A 21,712-nucleotide genomic window follows, 5' to 3' on the forward strand; every position below is an offset into this window, starting at 1 on the left:
CCCCCGGCACGCGCAGCGCCTACGACTCCCGGCAGGCCACGCGCGCGCGAGTCCGTCACCCACCGGCGTCTAGCGGCGCGCCTGGGTCACGTGCCCCGAGCCCGCCTGGCGGTGGCGGCACCCCTAACTAACCCGGAGCGGAGCGGCCAGCACCGCCATGGCCTCGGGGCCGCTGCCCAGCGCCTTCCCGCCAGGGCCCAGCGCCCGCCGCCTCGCCGTCCTGGGGCCGCTCGGCGCGCGGGCCTCGTCTGCCGGGCCGGCCTGCGCAACGCCGCGGGTCTGGAGGAAGCACCGGTTGGAGGAAGAGCCGGAGGGGTGAGCGGGCCCGGGCGCAGGGAGGCAGGGAGGCAGGCAGGCGGGGTGTCCGCCGCGGCGCCGGGTGCCAGCCTCTTCGCTGTTTCCTCCCCAGGTGTCCCCCGGGCAAGAAGGCGGCGGCGGGGTGGCCGTGCTGCTCGAGGGCAACCCCGGGCCCGCCGGAAGCGTCCTGCGAGGAAATGGAACAGGTCGGGCCGGAGCAGCAGTGCGAGGCTGCCCGTCGGAGGCTGCAGGAGATCGAGAACAGGTGAGCCGCCCGTCCGCTTGCCCGCGGTAGAGGCCGCCCTCCACCTGCGCCGCTCTCACTGGGCTTCCTCCTTTCCCCGCCAGGATCACTGAGGAGGAGGAGGAGGAGGAGGAGGAGGAAGGAGGACCTGCAGGCCGGCCCGAGGGCCACCTGCCCACCCTGGTCCTGTCCCGCACGCTACAAACCGGACTGAAGCAGGACTATGAAGGGACCTTGACCAAGAAAATCATTGAGTCCATGTACGTCTAGCAGTGGCTGCAACAGGGATGGGGGGAATTGCATCTCAGCCATTTTACCAGCTGCCCCCTTGGGTGCGGTAGCACCCCTGCCCCAGAGGAGAGACCCCCCCACCCCTCCCCGAGGAGCCTGAGCAAGAGCTGCTCCCTGGAGATTGATTTTGATCCTGGTGCTTTCTCTCTCTCAGGAGCCGTCCGTCAATGGAGCTGGTGCTTTGGAAGCCTCTCCCTGAATTTCTCCCTGAAAAAGAAGGTCTGGCTTGTATTAAGAGCTACAAGCCATTGGTCACAGAAAGACGCCTTGGAAAGCTGGCAGCCCTGGAAGCTGCCTTTCCCACACAGACAGACAAATTCCCGACACAGTCTCAGCAGGCAGAAATGCCCTTGGCCCACTTCGGGGCAGTTGGATCAGGTGGGCCTGCGGAAGAAGAGATGGAGCTGTAGAAGGGAATGAAGCAAGTGCTTTACTTTTACTTTCTGGACAAGCAGAGATTGAAAGATGCCGTTCGTTAGGAATCCAGGGGCTTAGTTATAAAATCTAGGATGTGGAGAAGGCACTTGGGGCTCCTGAAAATAAGCTGGCTGGTTCTTCGTGTCATCTTTTTACACAGCGAGATGCCAAACCTTATGTCTCATCCTTTATGCCCATTAAGCCTGAAGCCTTGTTTTCTTGGAGCACCAGTCTAGAGTTTGGGTCTTTTTGATTATGAAATTTGATTGCTTGTGACAAATGCAGCATTCATTTCTGCTACAGCCTTTCAAAATTTGAGCTGAGTAGGCAAACCTGAAGTTCCGTTGTTTCTAGCTATTCACAGGAAATGTCTCTTCAGGCATGGGGATACAGATCCGTCTTCACCAACTCAAGATCAGTTGGTGGCATTGACTTGCAGACTCTGTTGTAAGAACAGAACATGTGAGCCATTGAGCCAGGAGTGATTCACATTGGCCTCTATGCCCTGCGGTCCCTCTCTTGAGAATCTCAGTGGGCACTAGTAGCATTGAGGGAAATAGATCATGGTTGTGGCAACCTAGCTGAGCACAGCTATTGGTAGAAAATGTACCAGTTAAAACATCAGACTGCCTAAGCTGTCATATTATGCACTTTTTAGCTTCTTGTGTTCAAGGAGCCAATTGGCAGTCTAGCGCTCTGAAATTCTGGGAGCACCACTGCAAATGAAAATTATTGCAGGAATGTTTATGTATAGGAAATAAGTTTTTCTAGGAAAAGCTCAAGCTTTGCACACTGCCTACGAGAAAGCTGGGAAAGGCAACCTCAGTTGATTTTTTTTCCCTGTGAAGGAGGACTTGAAAGTAGCTTGTGCATTTTGAGTTTGATTTTCAATTTTCTGCCGATACTTTCTTGGTTCCAAAATGTATTAGCTTTCGTAGCTAATCATCTTGTTTAAACTTAACATTGTGCAGATCTCAGCAAATCTATTCTGATGTTTACAACTCAATTTTTTATATTGCTACTTTGTGAAATTGTCTCTGCTTTTAAGTAACCTTTTCATTTAGCAAAAGCCTTTGTGCCTCTCTTCTGTTTGAATAGCAAGCCCATGTCACTCTAAAAGCTTCTAATCTTAAATTAGGGAAGGAGCCAGACAGCCCTTCCAGCTCTCCCAGCGAGAGCACAGCAAGTGCTAAGCAACCACAGGTGGGAATTGGCTTTGCCTACATCCTGCAAAACCCAAATCTGACTTTTATCAGAGCTGTTTCAGGTTAATGTTGGTTAGATTTTGCTCTGGTGTAAAAAAGGACATGTTTCTTCAACTGTACATAAAGTAACATCCCCAATTGTTGGATTGGCCTTGAAATTACCCACCCTCCTTCACTCGAGGGTTAAAAAAAAATCTTTTTGAGTGTATCCAAAAGTGTAATTTTTGGAGGGATAGATGGAACAAGAATTGCTTGAGATGGGAACTCTGGGAGCGTTTCTGTTGGATAGTTAATATAGACACCAGCAACACTGCATTGTGGTCTGCCTGCCATTGGGCCAAATCACAATTTGTATGTCAATAAACTTTTTTTAAAAAAAAATGTAAAATGGTGTACATTGCTGAAGATTTGTCAATACCTTTTACTTTGCTGTAATCAATTCTACTCTCAGTGGTTTTAAGATTACTTTTGGGGCTGCAAAATCCCTTTGATCTCTGTTGGATGTTTTGGCACATTGTGAGCTGCCAGGGTGAAAGTTTCTGAGGTAATCAAGCATTTTAGTCTATAGCCAAGATGTAGTTGTACAGACCCTCCGTGGAAATCCCAAAATGATTTCAGCTAACCCTTTTCCACACCTATGCAGATAAATGCCACATAGCCCTCCTTTGCACTGACAACTTTGCACTGTAGCCTTCTGTTGCTCAGCTTGTGGAAGCTTTAACTGGGTGCTTCCTATGGTTCCCTCGTTCAAATGAGAACTTTTCTTCCTGCTTCTGTAATATTTGGCAAGTCTGTAACTAGCATTCCATCAGTGCAGAATTGAACCACTTCCCACTTAATTAAGGACATTCAAGTATACAATTGGGCAGCAAGCATTCAGAGAGACAACCCTTATATATTACTCAGGAGCTAGTAGCAGGAAGACGGGAAGAAGAAAACTTTGTATGTTCTACACAGCTGCTACTTTTGTGTGATGGCTGGCCAAGGTTTAACCTTCCCTAAATTTTGCACACACACTGGTTTAGATTGCTCTATTTCAAGTAATAGTTCATATGGCCAAGAATGCATGTATATTTAAAGGTAAAGGTTCCACTCACACATATGTGCTAGTGGTTCCAGACTCTAGGGGGTGGTGCTCATCTCCATTTCAAAGCCAAAGAGCCAGCGCTGTCCATAGTCATGTGGCTGGCATCACTCAACGTCAAAGGCGCACAGAACACTGTTACCTTCCCACAAAAGGTGGTCCCTATTTTTCTACTTGCATTTTTTACATGCTTTCGAACTGCTGGTTTTTCAGAAGCTGGGACAAATCACGGGAGCTCACCCTGTTATGTGGCACGAGGGATTCGAACTGAACTAAAATAGTTCAAGCTAATTGAACTAGTTTGCCAAATTAATATGAATGGCAAAATTTGTGCAGAAGCTTAAAGGGACCAATTTCTCCCTCTTTCTGAATGATCTTCCACTGTTACCTCCCTCCCACTTTAGAATAAAGGTAAGAAAAAGAGATCACTTGCTCTGCATTTTAATTACAGCAAGTTTTAAATATGCTGCAGGAAAATAACTTTCAAAAAAGATCAGTAAGTGTATATTTACATAATATCTGACCCCACCGCCTTTATTTACACACTGAAGAGAAGCTACTGAGGGGTTAACAATTTCTCCCTACGCAGGATCCCTTCTGTCCAACAAAGCTGACTTGGAAGGGCCATGAAACACCTTGATGAGGCAGGTGCCAGGCAGAGGTGACATACAAAAAAAGCAATACTTAAGAATCTGATGAAACACTTTCAAGAGGAACATTCTTCCAAAACACCTGTCCATCTGAGGGCTGTCCATAAGCTAAGCAGGTATCACACACTGATCAGCTGAGGAAACAGCTCCTTGGCAAAGGCCTCCTCCCAGCTGCAATCTGTGTCCATAGGAGAGGACAGGTCACTGAACGGGGAGGGTGAGCCTTCATAGCCTGAGTCACTGGCTGCATCCAGCAGCGAGGGAGGCCTGTGGTTTGAGGAGAGCAGATGGGAGAGGCCCAGGTCAGGCAAAAGGGTATCTGCAGGCTCCTCCTTCACAGAGATGGGGGCCGGCAGGGGAGGAGAAGCAACCACTTCCTCCAGGAGTGCACTGGTCTGGGTGGCCGCTTCAGATATGATCTCCAGGAAGAATGGCTTGGTGTATTCATGATCAAAGCGGATCAGTTCATTAATGGCATCTTGCCTGAGTGGTGCAGGCCCCAAGGAGGGACTGGTGGAGGCAGGTAAGGGAACAGGTGCTTCTCCGCACACTTCCTGCTGCAGCTTCTCAAAGAAAATTGCCTGGGAGCTGCTACAGTGCAAGAACATGTCTGGATCCAGACTATCCAAAATGCCCAAGAGGAGATCAGACTGTAAGAGAACAGATACACACACACCAGTTTGCTGGTTAGGACAGGTGATTCAGAGGACCCCCCCCCCTCACATTTGCTTCTAGCGGGATATTAACAGGAAGGGCAGCAGCTATTTTTTACCCACCTCAGCATCTGAAGAAGCCAGGCTGTCTGTGCCCAGAGGGAGGCCCCCATCATCCTCTTCCTCCTCCTCCTCTCCCCCACTGTGGAGGCAGAAGACTGCTGGGCCTGTCCCTTCTGCGGAGGAACACGTAGTCTAAGTGCTGCGGACTCAGAAGACCCGGTCTCTGCCCCACCAGGGGCGATGCTTGCTGTCTCCTCCTGCATCTCCACCTGCGGGGAAGGGTCCTTGGTGAGACGGGTGGAGGCTAGAGCCCTGGCGGGGCCCCCCTCGACCCGTCCGACCCTCACCTTCAGCGTCGGAAGCCCGAGACGGAGGCGCAGATCGTGGTTCTCGCGCGCCAAGCTGTGGGCACGCTCCCGCAGGCGCCGGTTCTCGGCCAGCAGTTTCTGGTTCTGTGTGTGTGTGAGAGAGGGAGAGGCAGGCGGTGAGGGGGAGCCCGAGGGGCCGGCCGGCCTCCCCGCCCCACCCGGCCCGGCCTCCCCGCCCCACCTCGGCCTCCAGCTCGACGGCCTGCCGCTCCAGCTCGCCCATGCGCGCCTTCTTGCGGTCGCGAGCGCTCTGCGCCGCCACACGGTTCTTCAGCTTCCTGGAGGGGAGAGAAAGAGACGGATGAGAGGCGCTCGTGTGACGCCGCGCCGCGCCGCGTCCCCGCTTCCGGCCTCACCGGCGTAGGGCCTTCTCCTCCGGGCTGAGGTGCGCCAGGCGCTGCCGCTTACGGGGCGGCGGGGAAGGCGAGGGAGCCCCTGGAGCGGCCGTCGATGCGGCCGGCAGCAGGAGGAGCCGAGGCGGCGGCGGCACTGCAGGGCTCGGCAGCGGAGCCATCCCCGCCGGCGGTAGCGGCCTCGCCCTCCTCCTTCACGACCGACGAGCCCCGAAGCAACCGGCTCCGACGATGCGTCGAGCCATCTGCGCTTGCGGCCCTCCGCGGCTCCTGCGCATATCTCACGTCGTGGCTCTCATCGATTGGCTGCCGCCGGGAGACACCCCTATGGGGACGCTTGGCGATTGGCCTCCGGCGGGCGGGGGCGGGGCGCGATTGCGTCAGGGACGCGTGACGCAAGCTTCTGGCCTTCGCCGAGCGCCACGCTGGCCGCCCGCAGCCCAGCGCAGCCGCAGAATGACGGCGGCGAGGGAGTCGGGGTGTGTGTGTGTTTGGCTCGTCGGCGCACGCGCGCGACCGTTTCCTCCCTGCCCTTGGTTTCGTCAGGGAGGGCTCGGGCGGCAGCCGCGGATTCGCTTCCTTCGAGGAAGCGGCGGCGGCGGCGGCCTCCGCTCATCCTAACTGGGCGGGGTTCCCTGCAGCCAGCGACGCGACCGGGGCTTAGTCCGGGGAATTCCACCTCGTTACGCACTGGGGACTTTTCGCAGCTCCCGACGTGTAGCAAGAAGGAGAACCCCGAATTAACGCCCAGTGAAGAGTGCGGCCACATGTCCGTTTAGGAGCGGCAACGGCAGGCGGGTTCCTCGGCCCGAGCTCTGCCGGCCGTCACCCCGCTGCTGCCAGAGAGCGCTGTTGGACGGCTGCCGTCCTAGCGGGAGATCTGGCCTTGTGCAAGCCGTGACTCGGTCCGCGTCCCCAGGGACGCAACAGGCACGACTCGGGGGCGCTTGGTCCTTTTTGCGGCGGTGGGTAGGCGCCGGGATCCCTTCCGCGCTCCGACCGGCAGAAGGTTCCGACGGGCGAGCGGGGAGCGGCAGAGGCCTTCTTACCCTTGGCGGTCGCCAGGCTTCTGGTCCTCAGCCGTCGGATGCCACTGCTGGACTTCGTCTGAAATGGGCGGCGGATCCTTTGAGATTAGTCCGCTGAAAAAGCAATGATCTCTCTATATTCTTTTTAAAAAAAATGTTTATTAAATTTCCAAACATTAAAATACACAGTACAAAAAGAAACATAATACACACAAAAAATATAAACAAAGAAATACGCAGCAAAATTACAATACTAGTAACAGCTTTTCTACATTGGTATTTCTATCCTATTGAACCTCTATATAGATTCTACTTCTAAATATATCTTAAACTTACATCCTTGTTTACATTATCTTAACTTCTATTCACAATTCGATCTCATAACAAAAATCTCCCTTAAGTTTTATATTTACTCTCCAGCCAGGAATAACATCTATTCCATATTAAATAGTACTCAGTGTCTTCCCTCTCCTTCATTTCCATAATCTGTCCATTTCTGCACATTCATATATATTTTTTATTATAATTTGGTCCAGAGGTATATCTGGATGTTTCCAATTCTGTGCTATCACAATTCTACTCCCCATCAGTATGTGTAATATATATTGTGTATTTTTTTCCATTTTCCCTTCCAGAATACCCAGGAGAAATAGGATATCTCTATATTCTTGTATTATATTGCTTGTATCCTTAGGACTTATATTGATAGTTTCCTGATTGCTTATTTGTACCCTATGACTATCATTAAGTGTTGTACCTTAGAATTCTTGATGAACATATCTTTTATGTACACTGAGAGCATATGCACCAAGACAAATCACACTTGGCCAATAAAGAATTCTATTCTATTCTATTGCAGCAGTTTCAGACTGTATTTTATTGAAAATGCCACTCGTATTCCTATGAACTCTGTTTTGCTGTACTTGACCTGCCATTTATGGTGCTTCAAAGGAACTTTAAAAATTTGCAAAATCTAACCGGGGAAATCTGCCTAGCGATCTTGGAACCCCAGAGCAGAAGCCACTTTAATATTTCCTCCACATATTTGCAGCCCACCCAGTGGTGAAATCCAATTTTTTTATTACCGGTTCTGTGGGCGTGACTTGATGGGTGTGGTGTGGCTTGGTGGGCGTGGCAGGGGAAGGGTACTGCAAAATCCCCATTCCCTCCCCACTCCAGGGGGAAGGATATTGCAGAATCTCCATTCCCTCCCCACTTTGGGGCCAGCCAGGGATGGTATTTGCCGGTTCTCCGAACTACTCAAAATTTCCACTACCGGTTCTCCAAAACCTGCTGGATTTCATCCCTGAGCCCTCCCCGTTTTAGTGGACTCCGGGCGGGAGCATACAGAGCTACTTGAGGGAAGTGGGCCAGAACAAGAGGGTCTATGGAGCCGCATCCGATACGCCACCCGAGCGGCTTCCAGCCGGCAGCCCTGGCTTTTTAGCAACCAGCAGAGGGAGCAGACGACTCGGGCAGCGAACCGAAGTGGCGTTAAGACCACAAGCCGCCCGCAAGACCTTCCTTCCTCTCAAACTTCCTTCGGGTTGGATGGGCAGCGCTCTTCTGGCGCCCGGAGGGAGTCTGCGTGTCCCGCGCTGGGAAGGGAACAGCAAGAATTTCGCCTCCGGGGCCTTCGGGTCTCAGGTGGTCTGCAAGCCCGGCTTCCTGCCTGCTGGCCCGAGAAGGGGTGCTGAGAAGGCCGGTTCAAGGAGCCTCCTGCTGCTGCCGAGAGCTGCATCGGGGGCCCAGTCCCGCGTTTAAGTCGGCAAACCGCTTAAGAAAGCCGGGCCGTCAGGACAGCTCCATCCCCATCTTGGCTCCCCGTCCCCCATTTGCTGATAATCTCAAGTTTGCTTCGCTCAAACCCTTGAAGCGGCTCCCCTTAAATGTCCGCAGGCCACTCTCCCACTCGCGTTATGGAGGAGGAAGAAGAACGCCGACGCTGCTGCTCAGGACCGGGGTTGGGGGACCGCAGCTCTTGGGCAGGAGGAGGCGGCAGGTAGCCGAAAGCTGTCTTTCCAGCCAGCCGCTCGGGCCACCGGCTGCAAGGTGGCCTTCCACCGCTCACTTTGGAGGGCCCCTGCCGGGAGGCCCAACCCTCCCACCCCGCCCCACGTTCACCCTTTTCGGGCCGGCCGGAGCTTAGCCTCGCTTCCCCCAGCCCCGCCCAGGCGAAGCCACCCGTCAGGTCCCGCGCTGCCCGGCCAGAAGGCGGCGGCGAGGGGAGGCGGGCCGGGCCCGGGCGGAGGCGGGGACAGCCGCATACCCCGTCACGTGGAGCGGATGAAAGGGACGCGGCGGCTGGGCCGGGAGGAGGAGGAGGAGGAGGGAGCTGCCGCCAGCCCGCCGCCCCGCCGCCGCCGGGACACAACGCTAGGCCGAGGTGGAGGCCGGGCGGAAGGAGAAGAGACCCGGCGGCGCCCGCGACGCGATGCGCGACCCCGGCCGGGCGCCCCCGTCGCCACCGCTGCCCGGGGCCGGCGCGGGGGGCCCGCCGGCGTGATGAGGCCGGGCCCGGGGCCGCTGCTGGTGGTGGCGGCGCTGGCGGCGGCAGCGGCGGCGCTGGGCCGGGAGGCGGCCTTCGTGGAGGTGGTGCTCTTCGAGTCCAGCCCCGGCGGCGACTACACCACCTACACCACCGGGCTGCAAGGCCGCTTCTCCCGCGCCGGGGCCACGCTCAGCGCCGAGGGCGAGATCGTGCAGGTGAGCGGCGGCGCAAAATGGCTCCGGGTGGGGAAAGCGGCTGCGCCCCTGAGTATCTGCAGAGCGCGCCCGGGCCCGGGAATCCGCGTGGCACCCGGGCAGGAACGGCAGCTTCCTCGGCTGCCTCCCCGGCGCTTTCCGCCGACTTTGGTTTCAGGAGAAGGCGGCTCGTGGGCCGCCGAACATTACCCAGGCTGCCCGAGAGCAACGGTCCCGGCTCGCTCGGCCGCCCTCGGGGGGTCTGGCCGGAGACCTGGAGCCCGATCCAGGAAGGCAGCGCCTCTCCGTGGACGGGACCGCGGGGGCTGCTGCTGCTGCTCTTTAACCGCGGGGTGGGCTGAAGATGCCGCTTTGGGACACCCCACTACTCTCTCGTTCGAGCCACGGGAGTTCGGATTCCAAGAAGATGGGGGCCAGTCAGTGGGGCTGCAGAAGGCTGGCGGGGGGCGGCTACTGCTCTGCTCGGGTTGAACGTGGGTTTTCGGGTCAATGACCCGGGAGCCGCGTGCGTGTTTGCAGAGAAGCGAGCCCCCGCAAATGGCGCTGGGGACAGGGTTAATAGTAACGAGAGTTGGAAGGGACCTTGGAGATCGTCTAGTCCAACCCCCTGGGGCTCACGCAGGGTGGAAGCATGGATGGGGCGATGGTTCCCCCGCGCGGAGGCTTCCGAAGGCTGATGGGCAGCATTTGCCCTGGCGTGATCGAGCTTTTCCCCTGGGAGTAAGAAACACGGGCAGTGTGTGTGTGTGTTGAAGTCAGGTCTGCAGAGGAATTGAGGTGGAACTTGGAAGTCACTGCCAGAGGCGGTTCACAAGGGCTGCTCCAGCTTTGAGAGGTTCTGGATTAGGAGGAAGTGTCCCCCCCCCCCCAAGTGCCCAGAGGCTGCCGGTTAAATTCCAACAATTTGCATGAAAAATGTGTAATCGCCTTTTTAAAACTCCTCTGCTACTGGTGAACCTTTTTTTCATTTCCTCCTCCTCCTCCTCCTCCTCCTCCTCCTCCTCCTCCTCCGCTTAAGGTGAATGCTGCTTCTAGGGGTGCTCAACTTCTCTCTCTCTCCTCCCCCCCCCTTTCGCTCTGCCTCAGATCAGAGGCTCACATGTTGAAGCCGGCAGTGCTAGAGGCTAGTTCCTATCTGTGTGACAGCATTTTTAATTTAACAGGACCAGCTTTGATCTTGCATATTTATAGGCAGCCCTCAGATCACTCTAGCCTGTACTTCTTTATACTGCAACTGAAGTTCTTTCTTTCATCTTGAAAGCCTTTGTGAATACGCTGTTTATTTTGGGCACTGTGAAAAATGGAAGCAGAGGCAGGAATGAAAATAAGGGAAAAGGGCTTTCTCAAAACTATATATTCTCTGCAAGGGCGAAGAAGGCTGTGTGAATGCAGTGGGGTACTAAGGCCTGAGATAAGCCCCTCTGACTTGTAGCAACATGGCTGCCTGAATCTAGTCCTGGATTTTTTGGAAGGCCCCTTATTTTTCCCGCCAGGGGCTGGAGGTTTGGACTTGGTTCAGGAAGGGGCTGTGTGTTCCGTTCCTTAAGCTGATGTTTCTGGAGTTTCCCTGAGGCTGCATCAGTTGCAAGGCGAATATTGGGGCTAACTAGGCCTGCAGTGAGGGCAGAGGGCTGCAAACTAGGCCTATCACCCAGGAGATGGAGGCTGCCCCCTTAAATAGGCATCAATACAAGGAAGGTGGCTGGCAGCACAGCAGAAGTCCTGGCTGCTCTAATTGAGGTGCCAGGGAAGAGATCCCTTTTGGGGTGGGGGTAGGAGAGGGGGCACCTTTCTCTCCCCTTTTTCTGCTTAATGGTGGCTTGAATTGGGAAGTCATCCATCACTTTTCCCCAATGGCTGTGAGGTAGGTCAGATGTGGAGAAAAAATTGATTTCAGCTTTCCATTAGCTTATTGTCATGGAGTAGGAGCATTGAAACATGGCTGGGCGCAATGCTTCAGAGTTCCCTTAGCTGAGCCCAAATGTTGTTGGTTTGTCTTTGGCTTAGTACACTGGGTCAACTCAACTATTGCTTTTTGTAAGCCAGGATTTGTGGCTCAGGAAATGGTAGAAACAACCCAGTGTAGCCAGGACTCTGTAGTCCTTCCCACTTTTAAACTGTGGGTCAGGTATCCTAGTGTCTTTTTTGTTCTCTACGTAAATGGTATTTTTGGTCAGTGTTACTCCAGTCATCTGGAGTGCCAAAGAGGGTGGCTAACGGTGCAGCTCCAAGGTTGAAATTGCGTTGGGGGGGGGGGTTGCAGAGCAGGAAAGAATGAAAAAGTCTCTGCCCCGCTTCTGAGAAGAGGGAAAGTGCCCAGGTGGCTCCTGCGAGTGGCGCCTGCAGATATGGGATGTAGGGTGCTGCCTCCCACCACTCTCGCCCTCCTCTGACAGAGCAGCTCAGACAGGCCTCCGAGGCTGATGTGCCGTGAGAGAAGGTGGCTCTTCAAGTCCTTGTGTGGCTACGTGGAAGTGGGATATTCTGTCACAGTAGCGGCGTGAGGTTTGCATTGGTGACTTCTGCTGATTCTGCAAGTGAGACGGATGGGCAATGCCTAGTAAGAGAACCAGCTGTGCAGTAGTGGTGAGGCAGACCTACTGTAGCAGTATCTTCGCTGGAAGGTCCACAGCACACATGGTGGAACAGCTTTTAATTGTAGAACACCTTGTCTGGGATTGCTCCAAAGGCAGGGATTTCTAAAATTCTTTACCTTGAACCTTTGAAGCCGGTGCTGGATGCACTGTTGCTCCACACATTTTTGGGAGGGAGTGGCTGGGTAAGACTTTTTAAAATGAAGGGTTTCCGCATGAAGTTGTAAGCATCCTGAGAAACATCCACAGGGGTTCTGGGACGTCTGTGCCCAGAGTGGTGGTGTACTTGATGCCCAAACTTTATCCCATAGCCACTTATGGCCATCTGATGGATGTGAACCTCCCGAGAGAGCTCAAGGGCATTTTTACTCCCTTCAGTAGCAGGCAGGAGAGGAGGGGAGTGTTACCCCTTCCACAAGGGGGTCTGGTCCATGAGTTGCACAAAACTCTTAATTAAGCTGAGCCCTGGGGGCACGGTTGTGGAATCTGTTTCCCTAATGGTGTGAACAGATCTGCAAATTCTGGGGCCAAGTGGTTTTGCCAGTGTGCTGGGGACACAGGCATATTCTGGATAGGGACTATTTGAATTTTTAATGGTTGTGTAGCCATAATAGCAACAACCTTAAGTTTAGTTTCCAGATAATGGGAAGTAATGTTAGCTGTGGAAATCACTGTACCTATGCTAATCGATAGGTTTTGGTTATGATTCTTGCAGTCTAATATTCCTTATTATGTTTATGTTTTAATGTCTCTAGAAATCACCAATTGAGGTGGGAGTAAATCATTTTAATAATATCAACGATAACAATAGTAATTTCTGCTTTGATTAGACCGAAGTCCTGGATGTCATGCTGTAAAAAGAATTGGACAAACTGCCACCTAGTTCAGAGAAAGGCAGAGAAGAAGAGTAGGAGATTAGAATTAGTCCTGAAGGAGCTGGCTATACTTCGTCCCTGGAAGGGAAGACAGAGGGAGGGAAAAATGCAGTGCGCTTCAAAAGGACAAAAGGATTTTACACTGAAGGAGACCAACCCTCGGCTCCAGAATGCAGGACGAGGAATTTCTGAGTAGAGAGCTAGTTGGTGGGAAGCGAGCCCTCTCAGCTCTCTACTTCCCAACGAAGGACAGAACCTGTTGAGAGGTGTCCTTCTGGTGCCAGCTTTTCCCATTAGTTTTGCTCCCTCCGCTGCCCACTTCTGTTTTTCCAGGAAGGCACCATCTTCTTAAAGATGCTAATTCCTGCTGTCAGCCTGGTCCTTGGCGTGTTGCCAGGGGAGGGGAGAGGGCTGCATATGTGGGGGCTGATGAGACCATAGTCGGAATAGCTCAGGCTGTTAGAGCCTGTTATTAGAACACAGTAGCCTGCAATTACTGCAGGTTCAAGCCTGGCCCAAGGTTGACTCAGCCTTCCATCCTTTATAAGGTAGGTAAAATGAGGACCCAGATTGTTGGGAGGGCAATAAGTTGACTTTGTAAAAATATACAAATAGAATGAGACTATTGCCTTATACACTGTAAGCCGCCCTGAGTCTTTGGAGAAGGGCGGGATATAAATGTAAAAAAAAGAAAAGGAAAAAAAAAGTATACGATCCTTGGGCTTCCTCTGGATCACCAGTGCCACTTGGCCTCCCCTTGTCGAGGAGGAATCCTTCCCGGCCTCTTGCTCGTGTCTTCTCTGCCATCCATGGTGCAAGTTAGTGTGGGGCACCACTTTGGTTTTTGGACTGGGAGGGCTTGTCCCCACAGCCTCAAGATTAGCCTGACGCACAGGGCTCTCCTGGCTTGCTCTCTGGGCTCCAGAATCGTCACAACCCACCAGTGGTGAAATCCAATTTTTTTTTACTATCTGTTCTGTGGGTGTGGCTTGGTGGGCATGGCAGGGGAAGGATACTGCAAAATCCCCATTCCCTACTCACTCTGGGGCCAGCCAGGGTTGGTATTTGCTGGTTCTCCGAACTGCTCAAAATTTCCACTACTGGTTCTCCAGAACCTGTCAGAACCTGCTGGATTTCACTCCTGCCACCCACCGATCTGATGGTGAGGTGGGCAACACAAGGTACAGCCAAAGGGCTTGGGCACAGGATCCAGAGAATGTTCTGGGAGCGTGTGCCTTCTCTGGACCTCTAGCCAGCCTGACTATTTAGAGGGTTTCTGCAGGAACCAAGTCTCACCTTAGTCACCAAGCTGAATTCCTCAAGCACCACACCAAGCTATCTGAGCCTGGTGAGAGTGTGGGCAGTCAGCTTGGCTTTTCAGCCACACAAGGGCTGCTTGGAGGCTCCCCAGCTACCTTCCTCTTTTCCTTCTCCCTAGCTAGCATTGCCAGTGGTGGAAGATCCTGCATTCAAAGGGTTAACTTCTCCCTGTGCTTTGCAAGCAGCTGGCCCATTGCTGCTCCTTGCTGGGCTGTACAAAAATACTCCTGCTTTGAAGTGTAGTCAGAGGGGGATAAGGGGAAAATCTGGACTGAACTGGACTCCCGGTTGCCTCCACCCTTGGCCCTGGCTAATGTGATGGCAAGACTTGAGCCAGAGGCTGCCGCCCCAAAGCAGCACATCTAGCCATGGCTTACTTCCTCCGGCCACCTCTTTCCTGTGTCTAAACTGGCAGGGAAGTCCATTGGTAGGAGCGGGCAAGGCTCCCATAGATGGGGAGCAGCATGGAGCGCCTCTGGTAGTCGGCCTGCTTGCCTCCTCTTCTGATGTGATGCAAGGGTTGGCTGATGCAACCCGACCTCCCCACTTGCGGGCATCATCCAGGCATCTGGTACTGAGCTACTTCAGCTGGGGTGCTTTGACTCCCTAATGACTTGGCTCCTTCTTTTAACATCCAGGCAGTGCTGTTCCTTAGAACAAAGGTGAGAAATTTCCAGCGAGCCAAGTGTGGCCACTAGACTCTTGTTGGCTTTTGTGAGTGGCACTGGCTTGTGGGTTTTGTTGGAGAACTGATTTTGAGGGCCAAGATTTTGGCAGTCCAGCAGTTCTTTTTTTTTTAGGTTTTTAATCAAAGCTTCATCTGGTGGGGGAAATTCAGCAAGAGTTTGATTTGGACAGTGGGCAGTTGATTTGATTGAGAAGGTAACCAAAGCAAGTAATGGGTAGAACAGCAAGGTCTGGCCATTGGGTGCTCCATCCTCCTGGCTGGGGGGTGGTTCTGGACGGGTAAGAGGCAGGGGTGAAATGTAAAATTTGTTACTACCAGTTCTGTGGGCGTGGCTTGGTGGGGGTGGGGGTAATGTGACTGTGTGAATGTGGCCAACTTTTTTTTTTTTTACTTTTAGAAGCATTTTTTCTACCGAAGGCTCTGATGATCAGGCAACTCAGCTGGGATCGTCAGAGGACCCTTTTAAAAGCATTTTTTCGGCCGAAGAAAAAATGCTTTTAAAAAACAAAAACAAAAACAAAAAAACAACCTCTGATGATCACATGGCTCAGCTGGGCATGGGGGTGGGGAGGAATTTTTGCTACCGATTCTCTGAACCTCCCGCTGCCATCGCTACCAGATTGGTCCAGATTGGTCTGAATCGGGAGCATTTCACCCCTGCCCCAGCCAAGATGGGAATAAACGGACTTCCAGCCAAGCGTTCCAGTCTGTGGGAAGTGCAGGGAATCTTCCTCAAGAGAATAGAATAGAATAGAATTTTTTATTGGCCAAGTGTGATTGGACACACAAGGAATTTGCCTTGGTACATATGCTGTCAGTGTACATAAAAGAAAATAAACCTTCATCAAGGTACAACATTTACAACACAAGTGATGGTCAATATATCAATATAAATCATAAGGATTACCAGCAACAAAGTTACAGTCATACAGTCATAAGTGGAAAGAGATTGGTGATGGGAACGATGAGAAGATTAATAGTAGTGCAGATTTAGTAAATAGTTTGACAGTGTTGAGGGAATTATTTGTTTAACAGAGTGATGGCCTTCGGGGAAAAAACTCTTCTTGTGTCTAGTTGTTCTGGTGTGCAGTGCTCTATAGCGTCGTTTTGAGGGTAGGAGTTGAAACAGTTTATGTCCAGGATGCGAGGGATCTGTAAATATTTTCATGGCCCTCTTCTTGATTCATGCAGTATACAGGTCCTCAATGGAAGGCAGGTTGGTAGCAATTATTTTTTCTGCAGTTCTAATTATCCTCTGAAGTCTGTGTCTTTCTTGTTGGGTTGCAGAACCGAACCAGACAGTTAGAGAGGTGCAAATGACAGACTCAATAATTCCTCTGTAGAACTGAATCAGCAGCTCCTTGGGCAGTTTGAGCTTACTGAGTTGGCGCAGAAAAAACATTCTTTGTTGTCCTTTTTTGATGATGTTTTTGATGTTAGCTGTCCATTTTAGATCTTGCAATATGATAGAACCTAGAAATTTGAAGGTCTCTGCTGTTGATACTGTGTTGTCTAGTATTGTGAGAGGTGGAAGTATGGAAGGGTTTCTCCTAAAGTCTACCAACATTTCTACGGTTTTGAGTGTGTTCAGTTCCAGATTGTTTCGGTCGCACCACAAGGCTAGTCGTTCGACCTCTCGTCTATATGCGGATTCGTCATTGTGTCGAATGAGACCAATCACTGTTGTGTGATTGAGGCGTCCGCGCGTGCGCGCGCGCGCGTGTGTGTGTGTGTAAAATCCAGAGTACTTTGCTCTCCAGGTCAGATGACTCTAGACTTCCAGAATAGCTGCTGAACCAATGAACCAAGAACAGTCCTTCTCCCTGCAAGTAAGGATCATTGACCACCCACTCAGTTTGGCAAGGGTGTCAAAGCGACACGCAACCTGTTTGTGATGAAAGAAACTAGCCATTTGTTTTCAAGATGGTGTAGCTGAAGCAAGACCTGTACAGCGACTGCTCTCTCATAGAGACATGCTGGCATCACGATTTCTAATCCCACACTTTCTGAAGCAGCTCCTCTGGACTAAAAGACCTTCTTCCTCTCCCAAAGAACTAAATGGAAATAAGTACTTAAAAAACAGAATTATTGAAAAGCCACAGACTGAACTGTGAGCAAGCTTTTCTAGTCGAACAATCTACTTGGGAGCCTTCGAGCTTTGAGCTTTGCATTGCTGACATGTTTCCGTTCTTCAAAGTTTAAACGAGGAGTATCTGAGCTAAGCGCAAAGCTCTTCACACACAGTCCAGATATGTCCCCCCCCCTCGTTCCTCATGATCAGGAGGCCTTAAAAATTCCATCCCGCCTGCTCCGGAGTTCAAGGACGCCCCCTTCCGATCTCCAGGCAGAGACAGCTACTGAAAAATGAGGAAGACCAGCTGCAAGTGGAGTTGCAAGGGTGTCTGCATGGGGGAAGAAGGCAGAAATTACCTCCAAATGCCCAACTAGGACAAGTAAACCTCTCAGCTATTTAAGGCAAATGAGGGCGAGGGGCTTTAATCTCTCCAACTTGGGCCCAGATCGCGGCAGCCGTTTGCTGTTGCTGCTCTGATTTCCCCAGAGTAGCTGAAGGGCGCCTGAGCCAGCCCTGAGCCACAGTTTTGCTGCTCCCGGCTCCATTCCTCCCTTCTGTCTGCCAAGGGAGCTTCAAACAGAGGCAGAAACTGGGCAATCCCCCTCCTTTTATATCAATTCGCAGCACACACACACCCCTCTTACCAGGGGTGAAATGCTCCCGGTCCGGACCGGATCACCCGATCCGGTAGCGATGGCAGTGGGTGGTTCAGAGAACCAGTAGCAAAAATCCCTGCCCCCCCACCATGCCCAGCTGAGCCGCACAATCATCAGAGATTTTTTTTACTTTTAAAAGCATTTTTTCTTCGGCTGAAAAAATGCTTTTAAAAATAAAAAAAAGAGCCTCTGATGATTGCGCAGCTCAGCTGGGATCATCAGAGGCTTTTAAAAGCATTTTTTTCTACAACCTTCGGCACTGGGCCAGGGGTAGGTGGGCAGAGAAAGAGACCCGCTGGGTGGGGAGGTGTTTTCTGGCCGCAGTTGGACCATGAGTGTCCAAGCCTTGTGATGAGCTCCTGCCCAAGCCTTATTTGGCCCAGGCTCATCGGCTGGCAGGAATGGGTGCTGCTGCTGCTAAGTGTTGTACCTTGATGAATGTATCTTTTCTTTTATGTACGCTGAGAGCATATGCACCAAGACAAATTCCTTGTGTGTCCAATCACACTTGGCTAATAAAAAAATTCTATTGTATTCTATTTCTGGGGTGCAGGCCCCAAATGTACCCAAGGCAGAGGAGATGCTATCAGCTCTCCGCTCACGTCTGTGCCCTGGAGAAGGATCAAAGCCGGCCCGCCAATGTGGCCGAGGCCTTCAAAGCCAGGTAGGCCGAATGATACAGAGAGTGCTCCCTGATGCAATCACAGCAGCTTGTGAGACTGGTTTCTGGGTTTGGAAAGGGAGAGACAAAGACGTCCTTGTTTGCTTTGGAGGGGGCAGGGAGGAAGGAGGGAGTACCTGCCAGGCCCAGGGAGGAAGCCTTTTCCTTCAGTGACCCTGGCTATAACCCTGGCTGGACCTGAAAGAGACTGCCCTGAGTTTGATTCTGGCTCACTTATGTCAGGGGCATCGCAGTCCTGGTGTCATAAGTTGTGCCCCTAGAAAAAAAAGGTTTTTAAATGTCTTGATTTGGACCCTCAGTTCAAATTTGTGTCTCTTGCACAGTGGTGAAATCCAATTTTTTTTACTACCGGTTCTGTGGATGTGGCTTGGTGGGCGTGGTGTGGCTTGATGGGGGGTGGCTTGGTGGGCATGGCAGAGGAAGGATACTGCAAAATCTCCCCACCCCACTCCAGGGGAAGGATACTGCAAAATTTCCTTTCCCACCCCACTCTAGGAGAAGGATATTACAAAATCCCCATTCCCTCCCCACTCGGGGGCCAGCCAGAGGTGGTATTTGCTGGTTCTCCGAACTGCTCAAAAGTTCCGCTACTGGTTCTCGGAAATCCAGAACCTGCTGGATTTCACCCCTGCTCTTCCATCTTCTTGCTGAGGTGTTGGGTGCTAGAGTTGGGTGCTCTAGCTCCTTCCCCCTCCCCCCCCACATAACAGGACTCTTCCACCTGGCAAACTGCAGAATGGGAGCGGGTCTGTTTGTGAAGAAGGGATATTGGCCAGGTCATAGCAGGTGTGCATGTTCTGGAATTCTACCAGGAGGGTTGTCCCGCTCTCCTGGTGGCATATAATTCAGTTTTATTAATGGTTTGAACATATTTTGGCAGAATATACAGAAAAAAAAATGACAAACATCTACCAGGCCGTATCTCCAAGTATTTGTTTCCTGTGCTAAATTTAAATTCTAGAATCTGTTAAAAAACAACAACAACAGGTATTCAAGAACAAACTTTGTTGCAAACTGAGAAGCCCAGGAACCATTCCTTCCTTCCTGGACCCTGACTCTTATCTTCTGTGCCATCAGTGGACTTTGGGGAACAAGGCTGTGGGGGTGTGGATAAACAGGAGAGCAATTCCCCCCACTTACATCTGGCATATTTGCCTGGGGGTATCACCACCCAAAGGACAATTAACCCCTTTGATCTGTATATTTCAGGATGGCCTGTGGATTAATTGTACAGCGTGCCCTTTTCAGAGCAAATAACTCCTTTTTCTAACCGAATGTGTTTTCTGAGGGCTTAGACCGGGGTGAAATGCTCCTGGTTCAGACAGGATTGCCCAATCCAGTAGCGATGGCAGCGGGTGGTTCGGAGAACCGGTAGCAAAAATCCCTCCCCCCCCCACCCAGTTGAGCCCGCTCAGTCATCAGTTTCTTAAGAAGAGGTTGTAAAAAAAACTTTTAAAAGGCGCTGATGATCCCAGCTGAGTTGCCTGATCATCAGAGCCTTTTAAAAACATTTTTTAACAACCTCTTCAGCCAAAGAGGTTGTAGAAAAAATGCTTTTAAAAGTTAAAAAAAAAAGTTGGCCATGCCCACCCAGTCACATTACTCCCCCACCAAGCCACACCCACAGAACCGGTAGTAACAAATTTTACATTTAACCACTGGCTTAGACTTAGAGCAATATTCTCCATGACTGTTTCCTGATAGGCAGAAAAACTGCTGCGATTGTACAGGGTGATATGATGGGAATTAGAAGCATCTTGTCTAATGTTTCGGTTGTGTTTTTGGTGGGAGAGGGATAGGAAAAGAACAACCCCAGCGGTAGGGCTGGTGAGATTGGGGAGGGGTGTGTGAGGATACGTGATAAATATGTAAAGCAAGGCAAGGAAGGAATTGTTTTCCTGTTCCCAGGTTCAAAGCTCGAATCGAAAGTGACCGGTAGCCTTGGCTGGTTCATCCCTCCTTGTTTAATGCTGAAGACTCGAGATGAGGCTTTCAAGCCAGTTCAGTTCTGCATTTCCCCCCCTTTCCTTCGAATTATCCCTTAGGCAGGATTTCTTGGAATTGACTCAAAACCTATCTCCCAGCTTAGCTTTAGTGGCTGACTGAAAAAAAGATACGGAAAATATATTAACTTGAGCTGTTGGGTATTGATAGCTTTTGGAAATCAGATGTAGTTATTTCACAGTTTCAATTTCAGAAGGGTTAGAGATCACTGCCCAGAGCAGGGTGTCATATGGGCACCCCCGGAGGTCCCCAAGGTTCTTAAAAGGGGTCTGCGAAGTCAAATAAATGCATATTTTAAAATATTTCAGTTTAATTTCTAAAACAATAAATATTGATAGCTCTAGCTCACATAAACCAAAGTTCTTAGGTTTAGTCCCCAGTCTACAAAATGATTTGAGAATCGCTGATCTAGAGATTAAAAACTTTGATTATGAGCTGAATGAATCATTGCAATTTAAGATGAGTGGCTGCATGTAGAACATGAATGCCAGATGGGAAAGAATAAACTTAGCAACCAAGGCCTTTGGTCCACTTCAGCTGGGTGGCTCTGATGACATCAAACTGCTGTTTGAATGTGAAAAATCGTTTGGGGTACTCAAAAATTAGCCTTATGCCAAGGAATGAGAATGAGAAGGGAGTGCAACTAGAGAACAAAAGTTAAGCTTGTCTTCTAGCGGTGCAGAGGAAACAGTCTGGAAGGTATGATAATCCGATACAAAGGAATCAAAGGGAAGGTAATTTGAATGTTCGTTGGCTACGCACAAACGCAACCCTGAAGAAACCAGACCTATTGAGAAGCCTCTCTGATTCAATATAACCGTGTGGATGGACAGCCTTACAGTGTTAGCCACTGTAACCAAGGCTGCTTTAGATGGCAAAGCAAAAATTACAAGAAGGAAGGAAAAGAATTGGAGCCGTCCTTTCTGGAAATTAAGAAATAAAGGTGATCGATCTCAGTTATTGCTTTGCTTGCAAATATGGCAACAAGGATGTATAAGCAGAAACAATCTGGATTATCGTGTTCATTCATTAAAAAGAATTGAGAATTAATTGGATTCCAAACAGCACAAGCTTGGCATCCCTGGCAGCAGCAGGTCTTACCAACTTGGAAATTCCTGTGGCAAGTGCCCAAATAGATCAGCCGTCAGAGGAGAAGGCAGGTTACCCCTGACCCCAATCTCCAAGCACAGTTCTTCTTCTGCCTGCAACTTTGTCCCAAGGCACATGGTTTGGGATACACCTTCTCCGAATGCCCAAAGACAGTATCATTCAAGAAATGTAAAAAAGTCTAGGTCCGTGATGACAAACCTATGGCACGTCTGCCAGATGTGGCATGCAGAGCCCTCTCTGTGGGCATGCGCGCCATCACCAGTTGCTCTTCTGGTTTCCAACTGGTCTTCGTGGGCACCGGAGTGCTGGAAAATGGCCTGAAAACATCCCCAAAACAGGCAGTTTGGGGG

General features: G+C 51.2%; 3 protein-coding genes across 6 annotated transcripts in view; 2 read left to right on the forward strand and 1 right to left on the reverse strand.

Annotated features, from left to right (window-relative positions):
• Positions 1-17: 17 nt before the first annotated feature.
• Positions 18-2,834, forward strand: CCDC117 (coiled-coil domain containing 117). The gene is made up of 4 exons (XM_058158582.1): positions 18-315; positions 410-562; positions 646-801; positions 987-2,834. The coding sequence occupies exons 1-4, from the start codon at positions 158-160 to the stop codon at positions 1,240-1,242; spliced, it is 723 nt and encodes a 240-aa protein (XP_058014565.1). The 5' UTR covers positions 18-157; the 3' UTR covers positions 1,243-2,834.
• Positions 2,835-4,549: 1,715 nt separating this feature from the next.
• Positions 4,550-5,897, reverse strand: XBP1 (X-box binding protein 1). The gene is made up of 5 exons (XM_058158581.1): positions 5,629-5,897; positions 5,454-5,550; positions 5,252-5,356; positions 4,965-5,173; positions 4,550-4,838 (listed from the first exon to the last, which is right to left on the reverse strand). Exons 1-5 carry the CDS (start codon positions 5,784-5,786, stop codon positions 4,649-4,651), a joined length of 759 nt encoding a protein of 252 aa, XP_058014564.1. The 5' UTR covers positions 5,787-5,897; the 3' UTR covers positions 4,550-4,648.
• A 2,975-nt stretch (positions 5,898-8,872) lies between these two features.
• ZNRF3 (zinc and ring finger 3) overlaps positions 8,873-21,712 on the forward strand; it is a 29,508-nt gene continuing 16,668 nt past the window's right edge. For 2 of the 4 annotated variants that reach the window (XM_058158436.1, XM_058158437.1), the window contains exon 1: positions 8,873-9,359. In XM_058158436.1, coding sequence (XP_058014419.1) covers positions 8,940-9,359 — 420 coding nt within the window. In that variant the 5' untranslated portion in view covers positions 8,873-8,939. The remainder of the gene's footprint in view (positions 9,360-21,712) is intronic. The other 2 variants (XM_058158439.1, XM_058158438.1) reach the window with 2 other exon arrangements.

The sequence above is a fragment of the Ahaetulla prasina genome, chromosome 15 (assembly GCF_028640845.1).
Source record: "Ahaetulla prasina isolate Xishuangbanna chromosome 15, ASM2864084v1, whole genome shotgun sequence".
Lineage (NCBI taxonomy): Eukaryota > Metazoa > Chordata > Lepidosauria > Squamata > Colubridae > Ahaetulla > Ahaetulla prasina.

Excerpts from the sequence above, each read along its gene's own strand:
- CCDC117 (XM_058158582.1), top strand. The coding sequence starts at position 158 with ATGGCCTCGGGGCCGCTGCCCAGCGCCTTCCCGCCAGGGCCCAGCGCC. Across the intron at positions 316-409 it reads TTGGAGGAAGAGCCGGAGGG|GTGTCCCCCGGGCAAGAAGG; the intron begins GTGAGCGGGCCC and ends TTTCCTCCCCAG. Across the intron at positions 802-986 it reads AAGAAAATCATTGAGTCCAT|GAGCCGTCCGTCAATGGAGC; the intron begins GTACGTCTAGCA and ends TCTCTCTCTCAG.
- XBP1 (XM_058158581.1), bottom strand. The coding sequence starts at position 5,786 with ATGGCTCCGCTGCCGAGCCCTGCAGTGCCGCCGCCGCCTCGGCTCCTC. Across the intron at positions 5,551-5,628 it reads GAGGAGAAGGCCCTACGCCG|GAAGCTGAAGAACCGTGTGG; the intron begins GTGAGGCCGGAA and ends TCTCCCCTCCAG. Across the intron at positions 5,357-5,453 it reads CCGTCGAGCTGGAGGCCGAG|AACCAGAAACTGCTGGCCGA; the intron begins GTGGGGCGGGGA and ends ACACACACACAG.